At 36.3% G+C, this 18,238-nt stretch overlaps 1 protein-coding gene and 1 long non-coding RNA gene across 3 annotated transcripts in view; one reads left to right on the top strand and one right to left on the bottom strand.

Moving 5' to 3' along the window:
• LOC111625933 overlaps nucleotides 1–18,238 on the top strand; it is a 62,220-nt gene that overhangs the window by 13,299 nt on the left and 30,683 nt on the right. The window lies entirely within an intron of this gene.
• Nucleotides 1,969–13,853, bottom strand: LOC111625924 (zinc finger protein 391-like). The gene is made up of 8 exons (XM_023369185.1): nucleotides 12,578–13,853; nucleotides 8,904–9,195; nucleotides 7,965–8,098; nucleotides 6,758–6,878; nucleotides 4,253–4,422; nucleotides 2,950–3,115; nucleotides 2,784–2,867; nucleotides 1,969–2,207 (listed from the first exon to the last, which is right to left on the bottom strand). Exons 1-8 carry the CDS (start codon nucleotides 12,770–12,772, stop codon nucleotides 2,053–2,055), a joined length of 1,317 nt encoding a protein of 438 aa, XP_023224953.1. The 5' UTR covers nucleotides 12,773–13,853; the 3' UTR covers nucleotides 1,969–2,052.

Genomic DNA, 18,238 nt, shown 5'->3' with positions numbered 1-18,238 from the left:
CTACTTTGTTCTACTTCATCCTATTGTTTCATTTTGTAATACTTTCATCTCATAATTATTCCAGAAATCTAGGCTTCCTCTATAGAACTGTCACAGACCTATCAGAAAGTTAGTAAATCAATAGTTTCGAGTTACTTAAAGTACATCAACCGTAAAATCTGTCCTAAATATGGAGCCATTCCGGTGGTCAGTATTATTTTGTAACAGTTTGAAAATTTCCACCAGGAACTGAACGTAACACTTTCCTGTTTTTTAAGGTGTGACGTTTTTCCTAGATGGAAAAGAGTGATGTGTACATATACGGCGGTTTAATATTTATGACCTTTGATTGAGCCACTACTGGGGCTCGATTTAGGTGTAGGCACATTTTCCACCAAAATATAACCTCGTTATCTCAGCCCGTCGTCTACCTGTATGAATTGTGCGTCATACAATATGTGACCATCACGACTTTAATGCGACGATACTTTATCATCACCCGGTCATATTTACTGCCGGTAATATCGTTTATTCTAACATATTTTGGTCTCCCTGCGTGAAAGAAGACCGCTGCGAAGTAGAATGGGTGCAGTTTTAAGAAACAGAAATATGTAAAAACGGTCGTGTAGCCAACACCAACACTAATAACAAACTAGAAAGATATAAAATAAAAAAAAGGGGAATGATAAAGAACAGCTGGGTATGTGAAGAATAATAAGTAAATGAAAGAAGAAAAATAAGATAAGCTGACATCAGGAATGATAAATAATCGAGAACGGGAGATGTAATGAAGTGAGAAAACAAATATAAAGAGAATGATAAATATTAAATAAAGATTAAATTATTCAGTAAATTGTAAAGAATTCATTCTTTAAACATACTTGGACGTCTCTGGTAGTTAAACGAGAGTAATTTAATAGTAGATGAAGCATAAGACACTAGTGTGGGCTAATCTAAGAGAACGGAAGGGCATAATGGCAAAAAGTCTGGCGAATATTAATTCGAATAGTCCTTGACCATAACAATCGACTTGTTTTCTAGTTAATTATAAAAGAAATTGCAGCAGCTGTCCGAAGTCGGGTCAACATCCTCGCTCTCATCTGCCTCACTTATGCAGTTTTAATACATTGGCAGTCATAAATTAAAGCGTAATATTGACACGGTCGAAGCATAAACCTCTAGACCCGAGGGAGGAGAGTCCATTCTCTCATCCGATCATCGATAATAGCCGTCCTCCGTCAGAAATAGAAAAAAGTGTCTATGATAATGTTCGCCTCTCACACAACCTTCTCCACCCTAATCCAGACTGCTATCCTTGCAAAGACGGTCGTTGCCATTGAGGCCCACTGTTGTTTAGGCTATGCCAGGTGCTTGTGACCTACTATAATGCTACACTTTATACCGATCGACACTTAACTAATTTTTTTTCCCCTTCCCTCTCTTCTCAACGGAACTCGCCAAATTTTAAAATTAACATATTGATAACTTTGTTGTCATTTTTCTTTTTTCCATTATTTATTCAAAGCACTCTCCCGAACATGATTTATCCATTCGTTTACTAGAAGATACAAACTTGAAAAGCTATTTTTTATATGTAAAATTTTTAAACATTTATCATAATCTTATAAGAAAATAAAAATGATTTAAAATGGCAGTGACAAATTTAAATATCATTTTCTAAGCTTAAAAGTATCAACTGCTCGAGTTTAGTTTGCCTTCAAGCTTATTTAAACTATGAATTTTCGGACATTTTATAACACTAATAATAAAATAATAATCCATACAATAAATTCCTTTATAAAAATAATTACAACCTTTATTAATAATCATAAAAATTACAAAAAAATTAATGTTTTGTAAATAATATTGTGCTTCGCATATTATAGATATTATTTATTTAGTGCTCGAAAAATATATTTTATTTATATATAATATATATATATATTTATTTATTTATATAATTTTTTAATACAAAACTGTACACGAAATTCTCTTCCAAATTAACAAATTTTCTTCTGGACGGCTTTTGACTGGGCATCTTTGGTTTCCTAGCGACATGCCCCCTTAGCATGATCACGTGGGTGTCTTAGGATATTTATCGTGTCCGTTCCTCACTAGAGCAATCCCGTTGTTGTTATGGTAACAGGCATTGCAGCATCCGTAAGTCAGCAAACCGCTAGAATTCGGGAATTCCCTTCCGCACTTCTGGCATTTCTCCTGTTGTAATTCTAACCAATTATAAAAAAAAGTAAATGGTTTTTTCATTAATTAAGAATTTTTAAATATTCTTTCCGACCTTAAATAATTATTTATCTTGTAGGACAAGAGGTAACGTGTATTCCGAGGTTAGTGGAACATTGTCATTAGGCGTCGAAAATAAAGGTTCTACATGAGGCCTTTTTGGGGAAAGTTGTTTTTTTTCTTTATGTATCATTCGATCATATATAGATAGTAGAACATGGCACAACCGCTTATTAAGGTCTCACATGACATCATTCTGATTTAACCAATATTCGGGTGTGGTGATACGCGTCCTGCTTATTTTCGATTGGGATCACTTATAATATAACTAACTATTGTCAAGGAAGAGCTAATTTAAATCCTTTTTTTTTTGTTTGTTTGTTTTAAAGAACTTTCAATTATTTATTCTTTAATAATTCAAATATATTTTTTTTAATCTAGAAATTTAACACCGTTTAAGATGGTTATTCAAATTGTTTACGGTTTATGAATTTAAATTGTCACGACTCTCTTTAATACGGGTCTTTAAACTTTTAAAAATTATACTTAAGAGAAATTCATACCTTCGTGTAGTCGTTGGTGCGCCCTTAGATTGCATGCTAGAGCAAAACGTTTATTGCATACTTCACAAACGTGGGGACGATCACCTGCAGATTTAGAAGATTACCGTCAGTTTTTTTTTTTTCGACCATTAATCAAACGTATTACATACAATCTTATGATTCTTACCAGAATGGAGAAATAGATGGTTTTTTAAATTAGTCTGTTTGCTAAAACCTCTGTTGCATATGTGGCACTTGTATGGCCACGATCCATTATGTACATACATGTGACTCTTCAGATCACCCGGGGTGGGAAAAGATTTCGAGCATAAGCTACATTTATGCGGTTTTTCCTTGAGGAAAAAAGAAAAAAAAAAGAATGTTCTGTCGTCATCATCGTCCATTGGCTTATTTGTTCGAAAATGATTCAAGTTTCGAGAACTTCTGGAGAAAAGCGAAGGACGTTACTGTCACCCGACTTACTTACAGGTAACTAATCAATCAATTTTAGTGCCTCACTGCTCCTTTAACTCACCCTCTTGCCCTGGGGATCGGCTATAAACAAGGAAGAAACTATCCGGCTAAGGAAGAAGAAGAAGAAGAAAAAATTTGTGAACTTTGCAGGATGTTTTGGTCCCGGTCTTTTAATCCATCGAATCTTTTTTTTTCTCCTCCCCCCTTTCGTACTCACTGCCGAGCTGGATATCGAATTAATGAAGCGAGGAGGGTAAGTGGTCAAGAGGGACGAGTTAGTCACGGTTGCAAACGGAAGGTCTCGTTATATGTTGTGGTTCGACAATAAGCGGGGTGGAGTTATCACGACCTTTGCCACCTCTAAATGACGACTACAAAGGAGAAACGATGTGGATTTTTGATGGATTGGAAAGGACACCTTTTTAAGTTAGGCGGATGTTTACAGTTGTACTTATTCGATTGTAAATAACGTTTAATTTCATACACGATAAATACTTGTAAATTTATTGTAAGGAACGTTTCTTAGCATTTTATGTATTTCGAATTGATTACTTTAAAGTATTTTAGTTAAAACATCCAGTGATACTGTAACTTAATAAAAGCATTAAAAATTAGCACTGTAATTACCTATTGAATTGTGAATAGAAGGAAGAGGAAATTCACAGTATTGCATTACAAAAAACCCTTCGACAAGATTAATCGATTTATCTTCGGTGGTTGATCCTATACAAAATAATAATCTATGCGTTGTCCTAATATTCCGTACGGGAGAAATCACTTTAAAAAAAAAAAGCACGTCTCGGTTTAAGTTTACCTTTTTGACTATATTAGGAAATCTCCAGAAGATGCTCGTAAATTATAAATTCAAAGAGTATAATTAAATAAAATAAAATATGCGAAATTACAAGAGAAACGTTCTCGTAATCTTATCTCGGAGAGGAAGAGCGAGATTACATTCGCATATTGGTGCGAGTAGATGAATATCTATCATGTTACCTTGTCAGTATAATATTTACCTTGTTGTGGGTCATGCGGTGGTAGTAGAGGTTAGAGCTGGCAGTGAATCTTTTACCACATATAGGACACTGGTGAGGTTTCTCTCCGGAGTGGATCCTGCGGTGGGTGTTCAATGAACTGGAGGTGGAGAACCCCTTCCCACACACGTCACACACGTGTGGCTTCTCACCTGTCAGATAAGTTACAGAAGAAGCTATAATTGATTGCAGCAGAGACGTGCTTCCATTTTGTTAACAAGCGTAACTGCTTCATCTTTGATCATCACCCCTCTGCGATGATGCGCCCGGAATAACTTATTAGCTTTGTATTTAAATAGCCTCAATTATAAAAATACACTTTAAAAAAAAAAATATTAACTAAAGCAAGAATAAAACTAAAGTTCAGATTTGATTAAAATGTTTTTATAATAATGATTTAATTGGATATTATGTGGACGTGTAATCTTTTCTTTTAATTCTGAATTAGTGAAATTGTTAATTGAAGATAGACTTGTTACTTAAAAGTGGATAATGAAAATGAACACAGATCTTACTCTCTTATAACGTTATTTTTATATTAAAAATGGAAACTAACTCTGATTTCTCTCCTACAAAATGAAGTTCGATCCTCTGTTAAACAATAAAAGAGTGAAACTAACGTAAAGGGAACGAAAAATTCCGAATGGACTAAAGCGAAATCTGTCTATTTTATTTAAATCGAAAGAAAAGACAATAAGAAGAATTGAAATTAAGATTAATGTAATTCTAACTTCATATAAAATGATTTGAACTCGATTAACTCTTAGAATAGCATATTTAAAATTAGAAAACAATCCTGTCATCAAAATTGAATGTATTCTTACTCTAGAATAACATATATAAAAATGTAATGCCCTCATTCTATGTCTATGAAATAATAAAAAGAGAGGTATACATACATAAAATTAAAACCGCAGACGTTTCAAAAGAAGAAGAAAATATAAAACAAAAGGTATAAAAAGATATGAAAGAATGTGAATTAAAGATTAAATAGATTTTTAAAAACATTTCTTTATCATCTAAAAGAGGTATTCAGAATTCTAAAACTAAGCATTCAGGAAATTAAAAAATGAACTCATTCCCGAAGACCTATATTAAATTAAATGATCGTTCCAGAAATAATAATAATAATAGATTAAAAATCTTGGAAACCGAAGAAGTAAGGATTAAAAATTCCCTGTAGATCGATCCAGAATAGATCATATAATAAAAAGTAAGCGATATGAATTCAAATGAGCCGGAGCAGTTCCTGTTCTAAATTTCCCACCACTATTTATACAATAAAGGAAAATATTTAACTATTTTAAATATAATTTTTCATACATTTTATATTTTAGCAAACGACGAGGAAGACCCTCGCGTGCATATTTAAAAGAAAATAAAAAAAAAAAAAAGATTATAGCTCTGTTCTATATAACACTACAATAAGAATGACCTCATTAGATATGTCATCTGATAAAGGCAAATCCATCATAATATTACAATACATTGTTTTAATCTTCCACAGAAATTGGTAGCCTCCCCCGACTTAACGGAATGTCGTAGAGAGTGACGTCCGGAGTGAAGAGCGAGATGACAGTTTATCTCTGTCCCGTTTCGTGACTGCGATCCTAAAATATAGTCATAAGTTGCATACCAAGTCTCGCGCCTAGTTAGGGATTTTTTCTCCTCCCGGCGCTGAAATATTCGAGATGGACTGCCATGGGAAAGAGGACTGACCACACCTTGACGATCAATCATGTGACTATCGGGTCGACAGCATTTGTCACTTTTTGCACCCGATTATCTATTTTATTCCGTCGAAAAAAAGTAAATGTGACTACAGATGATGATTTCTTCTGACGTAAAAATCGAAGAGAGGGTTAAATCGCCATAATTCAGGGTTTTTACTCGAAATTCTTTCACGTATTTTTCGTTTTTTTTTATAACCTTTTCAACGCGAAAGCGATCACTCTCACAGCAGAATTTATGGAGGAAAATTTTAGATGATGGAACACGAATTGAATTGATAGTTTCGCTTGTAATCTTGTATTTTATAAATTCTATAATAATGCACTTCCTGGTTTAATAAACTACCCCCACTAGAAATTTTTCTATATAATTTGTATACAGTCCCTTTCGTAGACTGTATAAAAAGCTGTTTAAGTAACTGATATTTTTCTATTCATTAATTTTGCACACTATAATTTACGACGCTCGGAAACTACTTTACAGTATTTTAAAGATCTATATCTAAAATACTTTGGCTCTAATTCAATGTTCTTTTATGTATTGTACAACCTCACACCTACAGGTAATTAAGTTTACATAGGTTATGAATTTAATCACTAGATACAAGTATTGTCTAAACACTTAATGTAAGTCTAACTACCTTTTGTCTATCGTAATTCACTCAATTCAGTTTCGAACCTCTTCCTTTATTAAACGTATTTTTTTACCCTTTAATTAATATAATGAGAAAGTAAACAATTAAAACATTAAATATACCAGTGTGAGTCCTCATATGTCTCCTGAGAAGAGAAGGACGGTCGAATGTCTTCCCGCAATATTCGCAAGGTAACAAGGTTCTTTCTCGTGGTTTCTTTGTAACTTGAACAGGAGTCAGGACCTGGATAAATTAAGAACATCGTCATTGTTCGTGTGAAAGTTTATATTATGTATATACAGAATTTAAAAGCCCGTTAAGGTATCTAATCTGTAATTATAAAATCATGGTTTTAAGTAGAGAAGGCCGCGAATGTTATAGATAATATCGAGAAGATTAATTATGCAGTCGAAGGTTGGGAGAGATATTCCATGATATATGATCATCGAACAATAAATATAGCCACCTATAGTTATTAGGTCTGCTTGATTTAACTCGATCTATGACCAGATATCAATCCAAATTAATGATCATTTTTCCCAAATTAATTTTTTTTTCTCTAATTTATTCAGTCCTATATTTTATAGAGAAGTGATTTAAATTTAGTTATTCTTGTCTGCTACTTCTAGTTGGGTTACGTTTTTCTCAGTTATAATAATAATCGTATAACCTGTTATAGGAAGATTTGACATTTTTAAACCAATGAGAAAAATTAGGATAATGTATTTACAAAGTTTAGTTCTCATAGACTTGATCTTTTTTTTTTTTTATAGAATATAAATAGAATTATACTTCCCATATTTAGTAACTATAGAATAATATTCAATTATTATTGCTGTTTTTCTTTTGTTTTAGATTGTTATTTTTAAATACGAAAGGATATAAGTCTGAACTTAAGGCCAGAATTACTTCGTGTTATATAACATTGTTTTATTTCGATCTAAACATCTTTTAAATGCCTTATAAATAATTTAACTGAGCTCCAATACAATAATTATAGTTTAATTCTCTTTAATTTTACGATTTTTATGCTAAAATATTCTTTCGTCTTAGTTTTTGTGCTGTTAAATAAACGAAAATGTAGCAAAAGTAACGTTTAATTTTTACTTTTTTCGTTTTTAATCCATTGTATTCAAGTCTAAATATAATTCTTATTCTCTAAAATTCATTTAATGCTTTTATACGATATTTATTTACTGAATACAGTTATTTTTTTTTAAAGCCGCGTTTAAATATATCTTCATTAATTTAGAAGATTTACAAGATCCTTACATATCAATCGGATCAAACTTTTATATTTAAAATTGAAATTGATACTCCCAAACCTACCTGCAAATTCTCAGTGGAAGTAACAAAAGAGTCTGCTTCGCTGTTTGAACGAGATTCGTATGAGCAATTTTTTCGATTCTCTTGATTGAGAGAGGGCGAAGAGACTAGAGACATGGACAGATCCAACGGACTATCTGTAAGAGAAAAATAAGAAAAGAAAAAAAAAAAACCCTATTATGCGAATGCGGTCGTTAGTAAATTAAACTGTCAAATGCTTAGTTTTCTTCCTCAATAATTTTCCTACAGAGAACAATCATCCATCTCGCCTGTTAATTAGAATGTTAATTTTTTTTTTTATGACCACGCTTCAACGTGTATTGTTGCTCGAGATCGGCAATTAAGTGACCTAAAAGGGATTAGTTAGTAAACTTGAGTTGGAAGAGGAAAGAGATTGTGTCCGGTAGATTTTCGGTAAAAAGTAGAGTAAGACGTCCGTAGGCCGACTAAGTGATCAATCAAGGTAAACAATAGCAGTACTTAAACTATCTTACGTGATGACCAAACGGGTGTCGGCATGGTCGCAGAACTTCCCAGGTTTATACCATAAATTAAGCCCTTCGTGAAGTTAGATATTGCTTGGAAAAGCTGTCTAAATATATTGAATAGAAGAAGATTAAGCGGGGTAAGCCCCCGTTGCGCTGATTAATATGAGGCCCACAGGAAGTCTAGCTGCGAGACTCCCTTGCAGGTTTTTTTTATTGCCTTACGAGATTTTGATTATCTGTTAGATTCGCATTGGCACTTGTTATAGTTGTCTTAATGCCAGGAGACATAATGGAACTAAATGTATTAAACTTTCTCACGAAAAGTATTTACGTGTTTAAGATTAAAATTTCCCATTTTACTGCTACAGTTCCTTGTCAGTTTTTTTTTATTCCAAAGAAATAATTAGATGAAGTGTTAATTAAGCGACAAAAGTAATGAAAAACACAACTTTACCTTCAATAGTCTTCCTCCATAGGTTTTTATTGCAGTTCAAAGGAGTCGAGGTCAAAGGTTTCGGACTGATGGCCTGATCTCTGATATCCCCGTAATAGACCACCATTTCGGTATTCGGTGCCACATGACGGATCACCTCATAACTATTCTCATTAAATATCCTATAACCTATCAAGTTGACTTCGTTGTTTAACGTACACGAATAACGCAGGAACCTTATCCAGTTGCAGTGTCTCACCTTACGATCTTCGACCTCTTGAATTTCGTCGTAGCAACCGAAATGATGCCGTATCTACAAAATATTTGAAATTGGCTCATTTATTGGTGATTTTTTTTTCATTCAACGAATATTTAAAAAAAATGGCCTCTCGGATAGAGCCGCGAAACAATTATCCAAATTTTATCTGTAGTAAATTAATTACTGGTGATATTATTAGATAATATACAAATTTTATTAACCCCGGAGTAATGTTTAATGTATTGATTTGTAACGTCATTGATTGACAACCACTTTCCGATAAGGGAATAATAATTATGATTGGGCAGTTGGAAAAAGTAATAATAGGACTGCGAAGATTGATGGGATTAAAAAAGAAAACGTGAAGGAGAATGGTTAAGAACAGGTTGAGAAAGACTTTCTAATAAAGCTAGCCTAACGATCGAGTAGGCCATGTCATCGATGAATGGAAAATCACCTACGAACAACTTATCGCTGTTAGCTAAACCCCGATGGAAGATTGCATTAGATTAATTCTTAGCTGATGTCTAAGAAAAAGCAATCAAGAGCATTGTCAGGCTAGGAGAGTGCCTCAACGGACGAATCTAACTCCTTTCTATTCCTCATTACAATTATTTTAACGCTTCTTCCTAATTAAGATGCAACTTTTTTGATTGAATAAATTACGGATATCCATTGAAATGGCCTAACGAAATTCTCCCCCCCTTTTTTCCTCTATTACTTAACTGTGAAATGGGAGTGAAGTTCGCTTCCTAAATGAGACCCGGTCCGGAATAAAACCCGGAGGATGTTATAATTCCAATCGGAGCCTTGGGACAGAAGAGGAACGTATCGAGCAATGCAGCTACTTTTTGCGCCACTCAGTCGTGACCTATGGGTTATCTGTAAATTGCCTATAGGCAACCGTTAAGATGACAGAGGAATGTTTATGAATGTCTCCCGCTGCCAGCACGTTTCATTGACAAAAAAATCGTCCTATATAAGAAGCTTCTTGTCAAATATTGAAAATAAGTTTGTGATTTACTCTCGGTTCCTTGTAAGAGTCAAGGATGAAAAATTCCAAAACGGTCTTAACTCATTGAAGAAAAACGTCCTCCAACAATAATTCGAACAAAACTGGAACAATTATCGCTGTAGAGAAGTTCCTCTCCCTCACGTAGTAATTTGTTATTTCTATTCTTTGTCGTTACATGACAGAAATATTAAAAATTACTTCTTGCTAATGAACCATACAAAACGTGAAATAGCTCTGATAAAATGTTTAAAAATCCAGTTTTTCATAAGAGAGATTCTTTCGAGGACATCTGATTTTATTTTATTAAGATTTCCACTCAAAATAAGTAGGAAATTTTACGAATTTTTCTCTATTGTCTTTATCGAAAACGAAAATTTCCACATACCAATTTTATATAAAGAAGAATTGAAAATGAAACGTTGATACCAGAGTCGGACTACTTTTAGATAACATTTGACTTTACACGTTATTAATTATAATTGATATGTATCAAAGTATTCAAAATGTATCATTTTTTTCCTCTGTCAAACCTTGAACCATTGGCATGAAAATTTGGAGAACTCGGAAGCGAAGGATCGGAGCCGCAAGTCCTTAGCATCGGAACCAGTTTATGCTCAATTAATAACAAAAGCGTTCTCACATTATTTAATTTATAAATTGTCTTGACCTCTTTTTAACAGACCTTCGTCAAGTTTTTGCTTATATGGAAGAAATCGACTTTTGTTCTGCCTTGATAATTACAAGCAATGCATCCACATCACGTAAGGACACCGCAGCATTCTGGTCAGTTGTCCGTGAAATGGGACCGAACAATTTTCATTCATAACGAACCCCCTCCACTTATCTACTTTATTAACGAACTGTGTCATAGCCAACAAGTGCAGAAAAGGAGCGCTAATGTATAATTATGGTGAAAGTCGGATGGACTATGCCCACTCGGGATACGCCTTTCCTAGTGTTCGTACTATGTATATACAATGTGTATACAATGTACCATATGATGGGCGCTCCGAGAATATAGATGATGCCTGTGACCTAGTGCTGCGGGCTGTACATGTCTCGTTGGTGTTTAGAAGGATGTAATGTTGATAGAATGAGTACAATCGGACCATTACGGACAGACAACCTTGCCGATTAATAATAGTCCGATGAGTGTGCCGATTTAATTGGAAATCGGAATGTGGAGGTTGGCACTTCCGACACATCGCCACTCTTGGTCATCTTCACTGTCGTTTATGATGCTTAAATGCATACATCACATAGAATTTAGCAGCATTTCTTTCCTGTTAAATCTTCGTACAGACCAAGTAAGATTTAATAGGAAAAATTACATTGGATAGCGATTATTATTACTTAGAGACATAATAAATGAACGCGATGCACTTCCATTTTTTCAAGATTTCATCCTTCTTCGTTTGTCATTTTTGATATTTTTTTCTTTTATACTCACATTTCTTGCCTATTATTACTTAAGATAGATGGCAATTTAAATAACAGGATAGAAGAAAGATTAACAATCCAATTAAATAATTTTTCTTCGAATCGTTTTGCCCACGATTTACCATGAACAATTCCATTACTGAATTTAAACATTAGTCCACGTGTTAACGAAAGGCCAACCTTGAAATGAATTTAACATTGGCCTTTTCGAAAATTATAATAATAATGGGTAGTTGCAGTTGTGTAAGCTGAACAATCGGTAACAGTGAAGAAACCAGTAGATACCACCAGCGTAATGTTACGGGAATATAATTTCTGGGTAAGACGAGGATGTGATATACAAATGGAGAACCGGTGTCCTTCGCGGCTATAAACGCGATTGTTAAAATCTTAACCAGAGCGTGGTGACATGATTCATCTTCCGACCACCGTCTGTCATCCCCCGCAATCGGCAGACGAAATCTGTTATAGTCGTGTCGGGACAGGTGTCACCCGCACTAACCGGAACAGATTACCCCTGTCGAAATCCCCCTCGGACGGTTCAAATATTAAAAACACAGTAATAGTTCCGTATTGGTTAAAGTCACGTGCATTCTCCGCTCCTTTGTTGAGATCCTATTATGTCGTTTATAATAACGCGTGAATAGATTGTTGTTAGCGGTATTTTTACAGCGCCCATTTAAAATTTTAATAGCGCGATTAACTTGGAAGAGAACCTCCCGAATCTAAGGTTAATTGAGAGGCGCGTTCGAGAAGTGAAACATCCGAAGAATGAAGGAAGCGTTTAAAAAGCCCCGTTCTCATTTTGTTGCTGCGTTTAGGCCCGGCCAACGTGTCGAAGAATACGAAAGCGAGTGGGACGATGCAGAAGAATGGCCCGGGTCGCGCTCTCGTCTCGGTCAGAAAGTAAAGCAAAACCAGAAAGCCATCAAAGTGGCTATTAACACTCGAGCGGCTAAGCTACCGACAGACCATACTCACGTCATTATCATTCAGCAGGCTGTAGACCTCCAACTTGTCTAACCGGATGGTTCCTTGGGACGGACGGAATCTGGAACCCTTGGCGATGGCTTGATTACTCCACACCCTGACACCCATCTCGTAAAGACGGTTCGAATTGGTGTCCGTAGTCAGCACCAGGCTAAATTCGGGAGGGATGAGAACGCAAGTTTCCATGATCACGTGACGTGCATGATATCCCTGCAGGTTAAACGTGGAACCTTCTAAGCCAGGGATCCAAGTAACGACTATCTAAGCCCTCCGTCGTCGTCGGTGTATACCTAGCCGGTGATTGGCACGCGTGGCCCCACCCCGAAAGCGAGCTTCTCGCAGTCATACCCGGCAGCCAAGGCGGGGACTTTGGGGAGACCAGGTAAAAAGGACGCGCGAGGAAATAGGGGGCAGAGATAGATGCTGCGCGGCAGATGCGAGCGGCGAGGCTCCAGCTGGTGCGTGGCACGGCAAGCTACTTGTGACCTCGCGTGCCGCCACTGCATCGGCAGGTGGATGTAGCTCCGCAGCGGGCCCCTATCCGACTCTAGCGCCGATTTATTCGCTAGAGTACCTGTCTGCGGCCACTTTCCCTCCGCTCGATAAACCTTTTCGTAAGACACACCGACAATTAAAGGTAAATTCTTAGCCCCTTTCTCCTCTTCTTGCTTAAAGTGCGTCGGACGATCTCCGCTGATTAATTAAGACGAGAAAATTAATTTGTCTCCTTCCTCCTTATCGTATCCTCTTCCACTCTTTAACGCCGAACTCTTTAACCGGCTGCGCTTTACCCAACGCTTATTAATCTTCATTATCCAATTATTTAATTATCGTTAGGAGGTCACGAAATCTACCGGAACTGGTACGATTATCCGAAACCGGGCAATAACAGTAGTTAGCGCCTCCGAACCCGGCTACCGTTTGCCTCCCGTCAGGGCCGGGGGGCCCCGAAAGATGATTAAAGGAGTCCGTCCAAAGTACGACGCACCGGGGGCTCCACTTAAGGGGCCCGAGTGCGATGCACTTAACACCGACCTTGGCCTCTACACGTTTTTTTTCCACGCGTGAATCGGAGAACCGCATTTTTTCCCTGCCAAATTAGCTATTTACCCACTTATTGAGGAAGAACACTGTCTCTAAAGGAAGTGTTTTGGTTAAACGGACACGCCCTGAAGAACAAAAAAGAGCTTATTCTCCGAACCTCGTACCCTTTTTTTAAGATCGCCGCTCGAAATTTTCTTTTCGACGCCATTGAAATTAACAAAGATTTAGTTTGTATTTTTTGGCGCAATGCGAAACTGGCGCAGAATCTCAATTAAAATCGTGCTCTTATTGTCACTTAAGTTTTAATCGATGGATTCACCCAAATCTTTTGGATTGTTTGTAGTAAATTTTATAGTTTTTCGATAAGATGCACCGAGTGGGCTATCTCTAAGCATAAAGATTTTTTGGAGGGCTTTTAAGTAAATTCGTGCCGGTTCCGGGCGTTTTTCACTTTTAGATTTCCGATTAATGACCGGAAGCTATTTAGATCGATGGCAATTAAAAGAGGCGAAGGATTTGTTTATGACTTTACTTAGCGCATTAAAAAGTTGTTAAGTGAAAAGAATTCTCGATTATAAAGTTTATAACCGGCACAAGTCAATTAAAAGGATTACGTTTGGCAGTTTTCCTATAGAATAATAATTTTTATTAAACCCTTTTAACTAATCAATTTTCTTTCCTGTCAAAGGTGTATTACTTTATATTACACAGTTTGGTGTCAAATTTGGTTTAACAAGGAAATATACCGCTCGGATTGAGTTCAAACACGCTAATCCGTCAAGCTACTGTCAACGTGGAAGGAAAAAAAAGCGATATCGCATTGTTATTTTATATTAACGCGATAACGAGAAGACGGAGAGCCAATTACTTTGTCGAGTGCTTTTTTTCCCTCCCCCTTTTTCCAATCCGAAGCGATACATCAGTAGAATTTCTAGCGCAACTGTATCGAGTGTCAACCGAGCATGACTCACAATTAGTGGGACGTGATCCGGGTCCGTTATGGGAGGTCTTCTTTTGCACCTCAAGAAGTGTACGACATTCAAACCGTTACAGTCGTAAAATTCCATTTTGAAGATGCTTCGAAATCTGAAGAAATTTCGTCAGAGCTCGTAAGCTTCGACGTCATCGCAGTGTCTTAATGAGAGGCACCTTTTGGGAGCGCATTTACGAGTAATTGTTTCATTCACGAAGTCCAAAGAACCATCGAAGCTAAATTGATGGCACCCCAGATTATGCATAGTTTATCACATTTACCATGAAACAAACCCTCAAAATCCTCGAACAAAAATTCTCTACAGCCGAGGATAAAGAGAGCCTTCCTCTCTTCTTCGTATTTTTCCTCCGAAACCTTAATTTTAACGTCACACGCCGGGCTCGTAATCTAGCATAAAATTGGAAATGGCACCTTTTCAAAATTTTTCAACTTTCTCCACCGTCATTAAAAATTAAGGAAGAACGTGTCCCAAGTACAAACATTGGGCCAAAAACGTGAGATCTTTAACAACTATGGATTCAACGTGACGAAATTCCACGCGCTGAAAAAATAATTAGAAAGGTAACGGTGTGTCTAAGTTATATATATATTTTGAGCGGTGGTGATACGGAAGTGCAGCAACGTCGGAGAGAAAATATCGGAGCCTCGATCAGTCAAGCTTACGTCAAAATAAAGAACTGCAACAAGGTATTACTCGAACCCCGCAGTGGAAAGACAAGTAGCCGACGTGACGCTCGACCAAATATCTCTCCGACCAATCGGGGGGTCGAAAATGGCTGACAGAGCGATGGTAATAGATACGAACTGACTCTTTTTTTTTATTTTTATAATCCCGAACGTTCTATATTTCCCGAGCTTATCTTTGGAGCGGCGAGATGTAGCGGACGGCCTCGAGGCACTACAGGTGGTACATAAAGCACCTCGTCCGTATTACGTAATTCTAGAAGGCTAAGAAGGAACAACACCTTTCTCAGAAGAGCGATAAGAAAGACAGGTGAAAGATCGCGAGACACGCTACCATTTTTCACTACCGACGGATAATTACTAGATGGCCCTCTTCTTTTTTTTTTTTCTTCTTCTTCTTTCTCTTACTCTCTCGTGTGTCTCTCCATCCGAAGGAAATGAACTCTCCATTTATTCCGCCGCCGAGGAGGGTGTCCCGCTCCGGGGGCCCCGGGGCGCAATAAGGGGCATCTTTGGAAATAAATAATAATGCTTAAGGGATACTCTGGGAAATGCTAATGTGGGAAACGAAGAAAGACAATGACGAGTCGTGAATTATTTAGGATGTCGTAAAGAGTTGGCGTTTTTTTTTTCCCTTTTGTCCCGCAACGTGATTAGTCTGGTGTAGTTTGCAACGAAGAGGGATTTCCATCCGCTCGGGGCTTCGCCCCGTACCACGCATTTTTCACCGTTAAGAATGTCGACATTTCGATTCTTTTATCCTTAATGAGGACTTTATACCGTTGGCAACCTTCTTTTTTTTTTCTTAGTAGTGTTTCGTTTATCTGTCGGTAATGTACAGTACGAATGCAGTTCTATCTCCACAGGGCTCCGGGATATATATAAATATATATATATAATATATTTCTTTTTTGTGCGTCGCTCTCGACTGGTCATTTGAAGAAAATTAATCGATTCGGATGAATTTTTGTACGTTATTCTATTTTAGTAGGCCCGGGGCCACGTCTAGAAAATAGAGATGTCCAGGAAGTGTCACTCGAAGGACTACGTGAGTTCAAAATGAGACTTAAAGGGGTGAGAAGTAATGACTTCGTTCGTTTTTCCGACGTTATCCGCCGGCGATTTCGCTCCGATATCGCGCATCCTACTCGCAACCCCAAGGAAGTTTTAAAAATTAGAACTAGGATAAGATAAATTTCGCAACGTCGATAAACATCTCGCGGATGAAGCAAGAGGGTTTTCGAGAATAAATAAATTTTGCCGTGGGAAGAAAGAAAGAAACAAACAAACACGGCCGTTATTTTCGCTACGAATTTCGAGACGGGAAAACATTTACGAATTAAACGGCAAAATTTTATGTTAGAAACCGACTAAACTGCGTGTTTTATTAAGTAATTCAGTATCTTCCGTAGGAACTTTCCGAACTAGCTGTATGAAATGTGGTCAGAAGACCCTTTTAAAAACTAGTTTTTTAAAGATTGCCGGTATTGCAAGTTTTTACTTGAGGAGTAATAACATTTTAAATTAAAACTATTAATTCGTTTTTAGGATTTAAACGGTGGGTGAGTTTCTTTATTAGAAAATGAAATTAAATCTTTGCGAAAATCACACATTTTTTTTTTTCTCACAAACGAAAATACTACTTTTAAGAAGAATGGAGGTGCATTAATAGAATGTGGTGCCATCTGTTATCAAATGACTTTACTGAATTGTAAAGTGTTCCGACGTTTTATAAAAGTATCACAGATGTTTAATTATTATTTAATGTTTGAAAATACTTTTTGTCGATTGTAAGTTAAAGTTATATGTACCTAATTATATTTAGAATCCACGCATTAATTTTCTAAATATATCGGGACCAACGAGATTCTTCACTTACTTAGTTTTCTATTGGATCTCACGCGACGTTTTTTTTTTTTTTTAGCTGGTATTTGAGTTATAAAAACGCCCGTTATTGGCATAAAAGTTTATAAAATAATAAACCATTAACGTGAAAATTGAGGAAGCAATCGTGTTTGATCCTTTATGTATTCATCTTCAAATGTGGACGTGCGTAACGTCCATGAAGTTATTATATCAATCTTGTAAATCTGAACAAATGTTGGAAATTTCCAGTTAGTTTATTGATCTAGAAAGGAGACGAAGTGTATAATGCAGTATTTTCTGCTCTTTTATTGTTTATGTCATGGCATTAACAATTTAAAAATATCTTCAATATCTCCAGGAGAAAACAAAGCGGTGCTTCCGTCCATGTGTTATAGTTGCACAATGTAACGTTAGATGGCGTTTGTGCATCCAAGTCAGTTATGTTAAAATTATAACGTCCAGTAAATATAATACGTGGTGCGCAAACTCTATTATTATAATAAAGCTTCGATAACAGGCCTTTCTCGGAATTTCGTGTTTCCACTGTAGTTACGATAGAGATGACATAAATTTTTACTTTCCCTCTGTTATATACAACAGGGAAAGTACGGCGATCGGTCGAAATAAGACCTACAGTACTGTACCTAGATATTTTTACATTTTTGTAGTAGGGACCTTGAAACGTCGAGAAATAAAACAAATATCTGTATTGATTTTTTTTCTGTATGGAAGTTAGTGCGTGCGTGTGAGGCACAATTTTGTTTACCTTTGAAACTTCTATGCTTTTTACCGAAATTTCTGAAACTTTGCAGGAAAGTTTATGAATTAGGGAATTGATGCTATTAAATTAATTGGTCGAGGGATGGGGAGATAAACTGGGTTGTATATCATATCTCGAGTAAGGTAGGACTTAATTTTAAGGGTAGGGATGGGTTTTATAAAAATTGTAAATGCTAATGACGATTTTACTCGTAATTAAGCTTTTTGCTGGGAAATTTACGTAACTCGTTACTGGATTTTCCATCTAGTAAAAGTATATAAAACTAGAAGACCCCGCCACGCGT

Source organism: Centruroides sculpturatus, unplaced genomic scaffold (assembly GCF_000671375.1).
Source record: "Centruroides sculpturatus isolate CEXI.00-Female unplaced genomic scaffold, Cexi_2.0 scaffold181, whole genome shotgun sequence".
Lineage (NCBI taxonomy): Eukaryota > Metazoa > Arthropoda > Arachnida > Scorpiones > Buthidae > Centruroides > Centruroides sculpturatus.
Note: the sequence above shows the minus strand (reverse complement) of the source record. Positions and strands in the feature narration are given on the sequence as shown.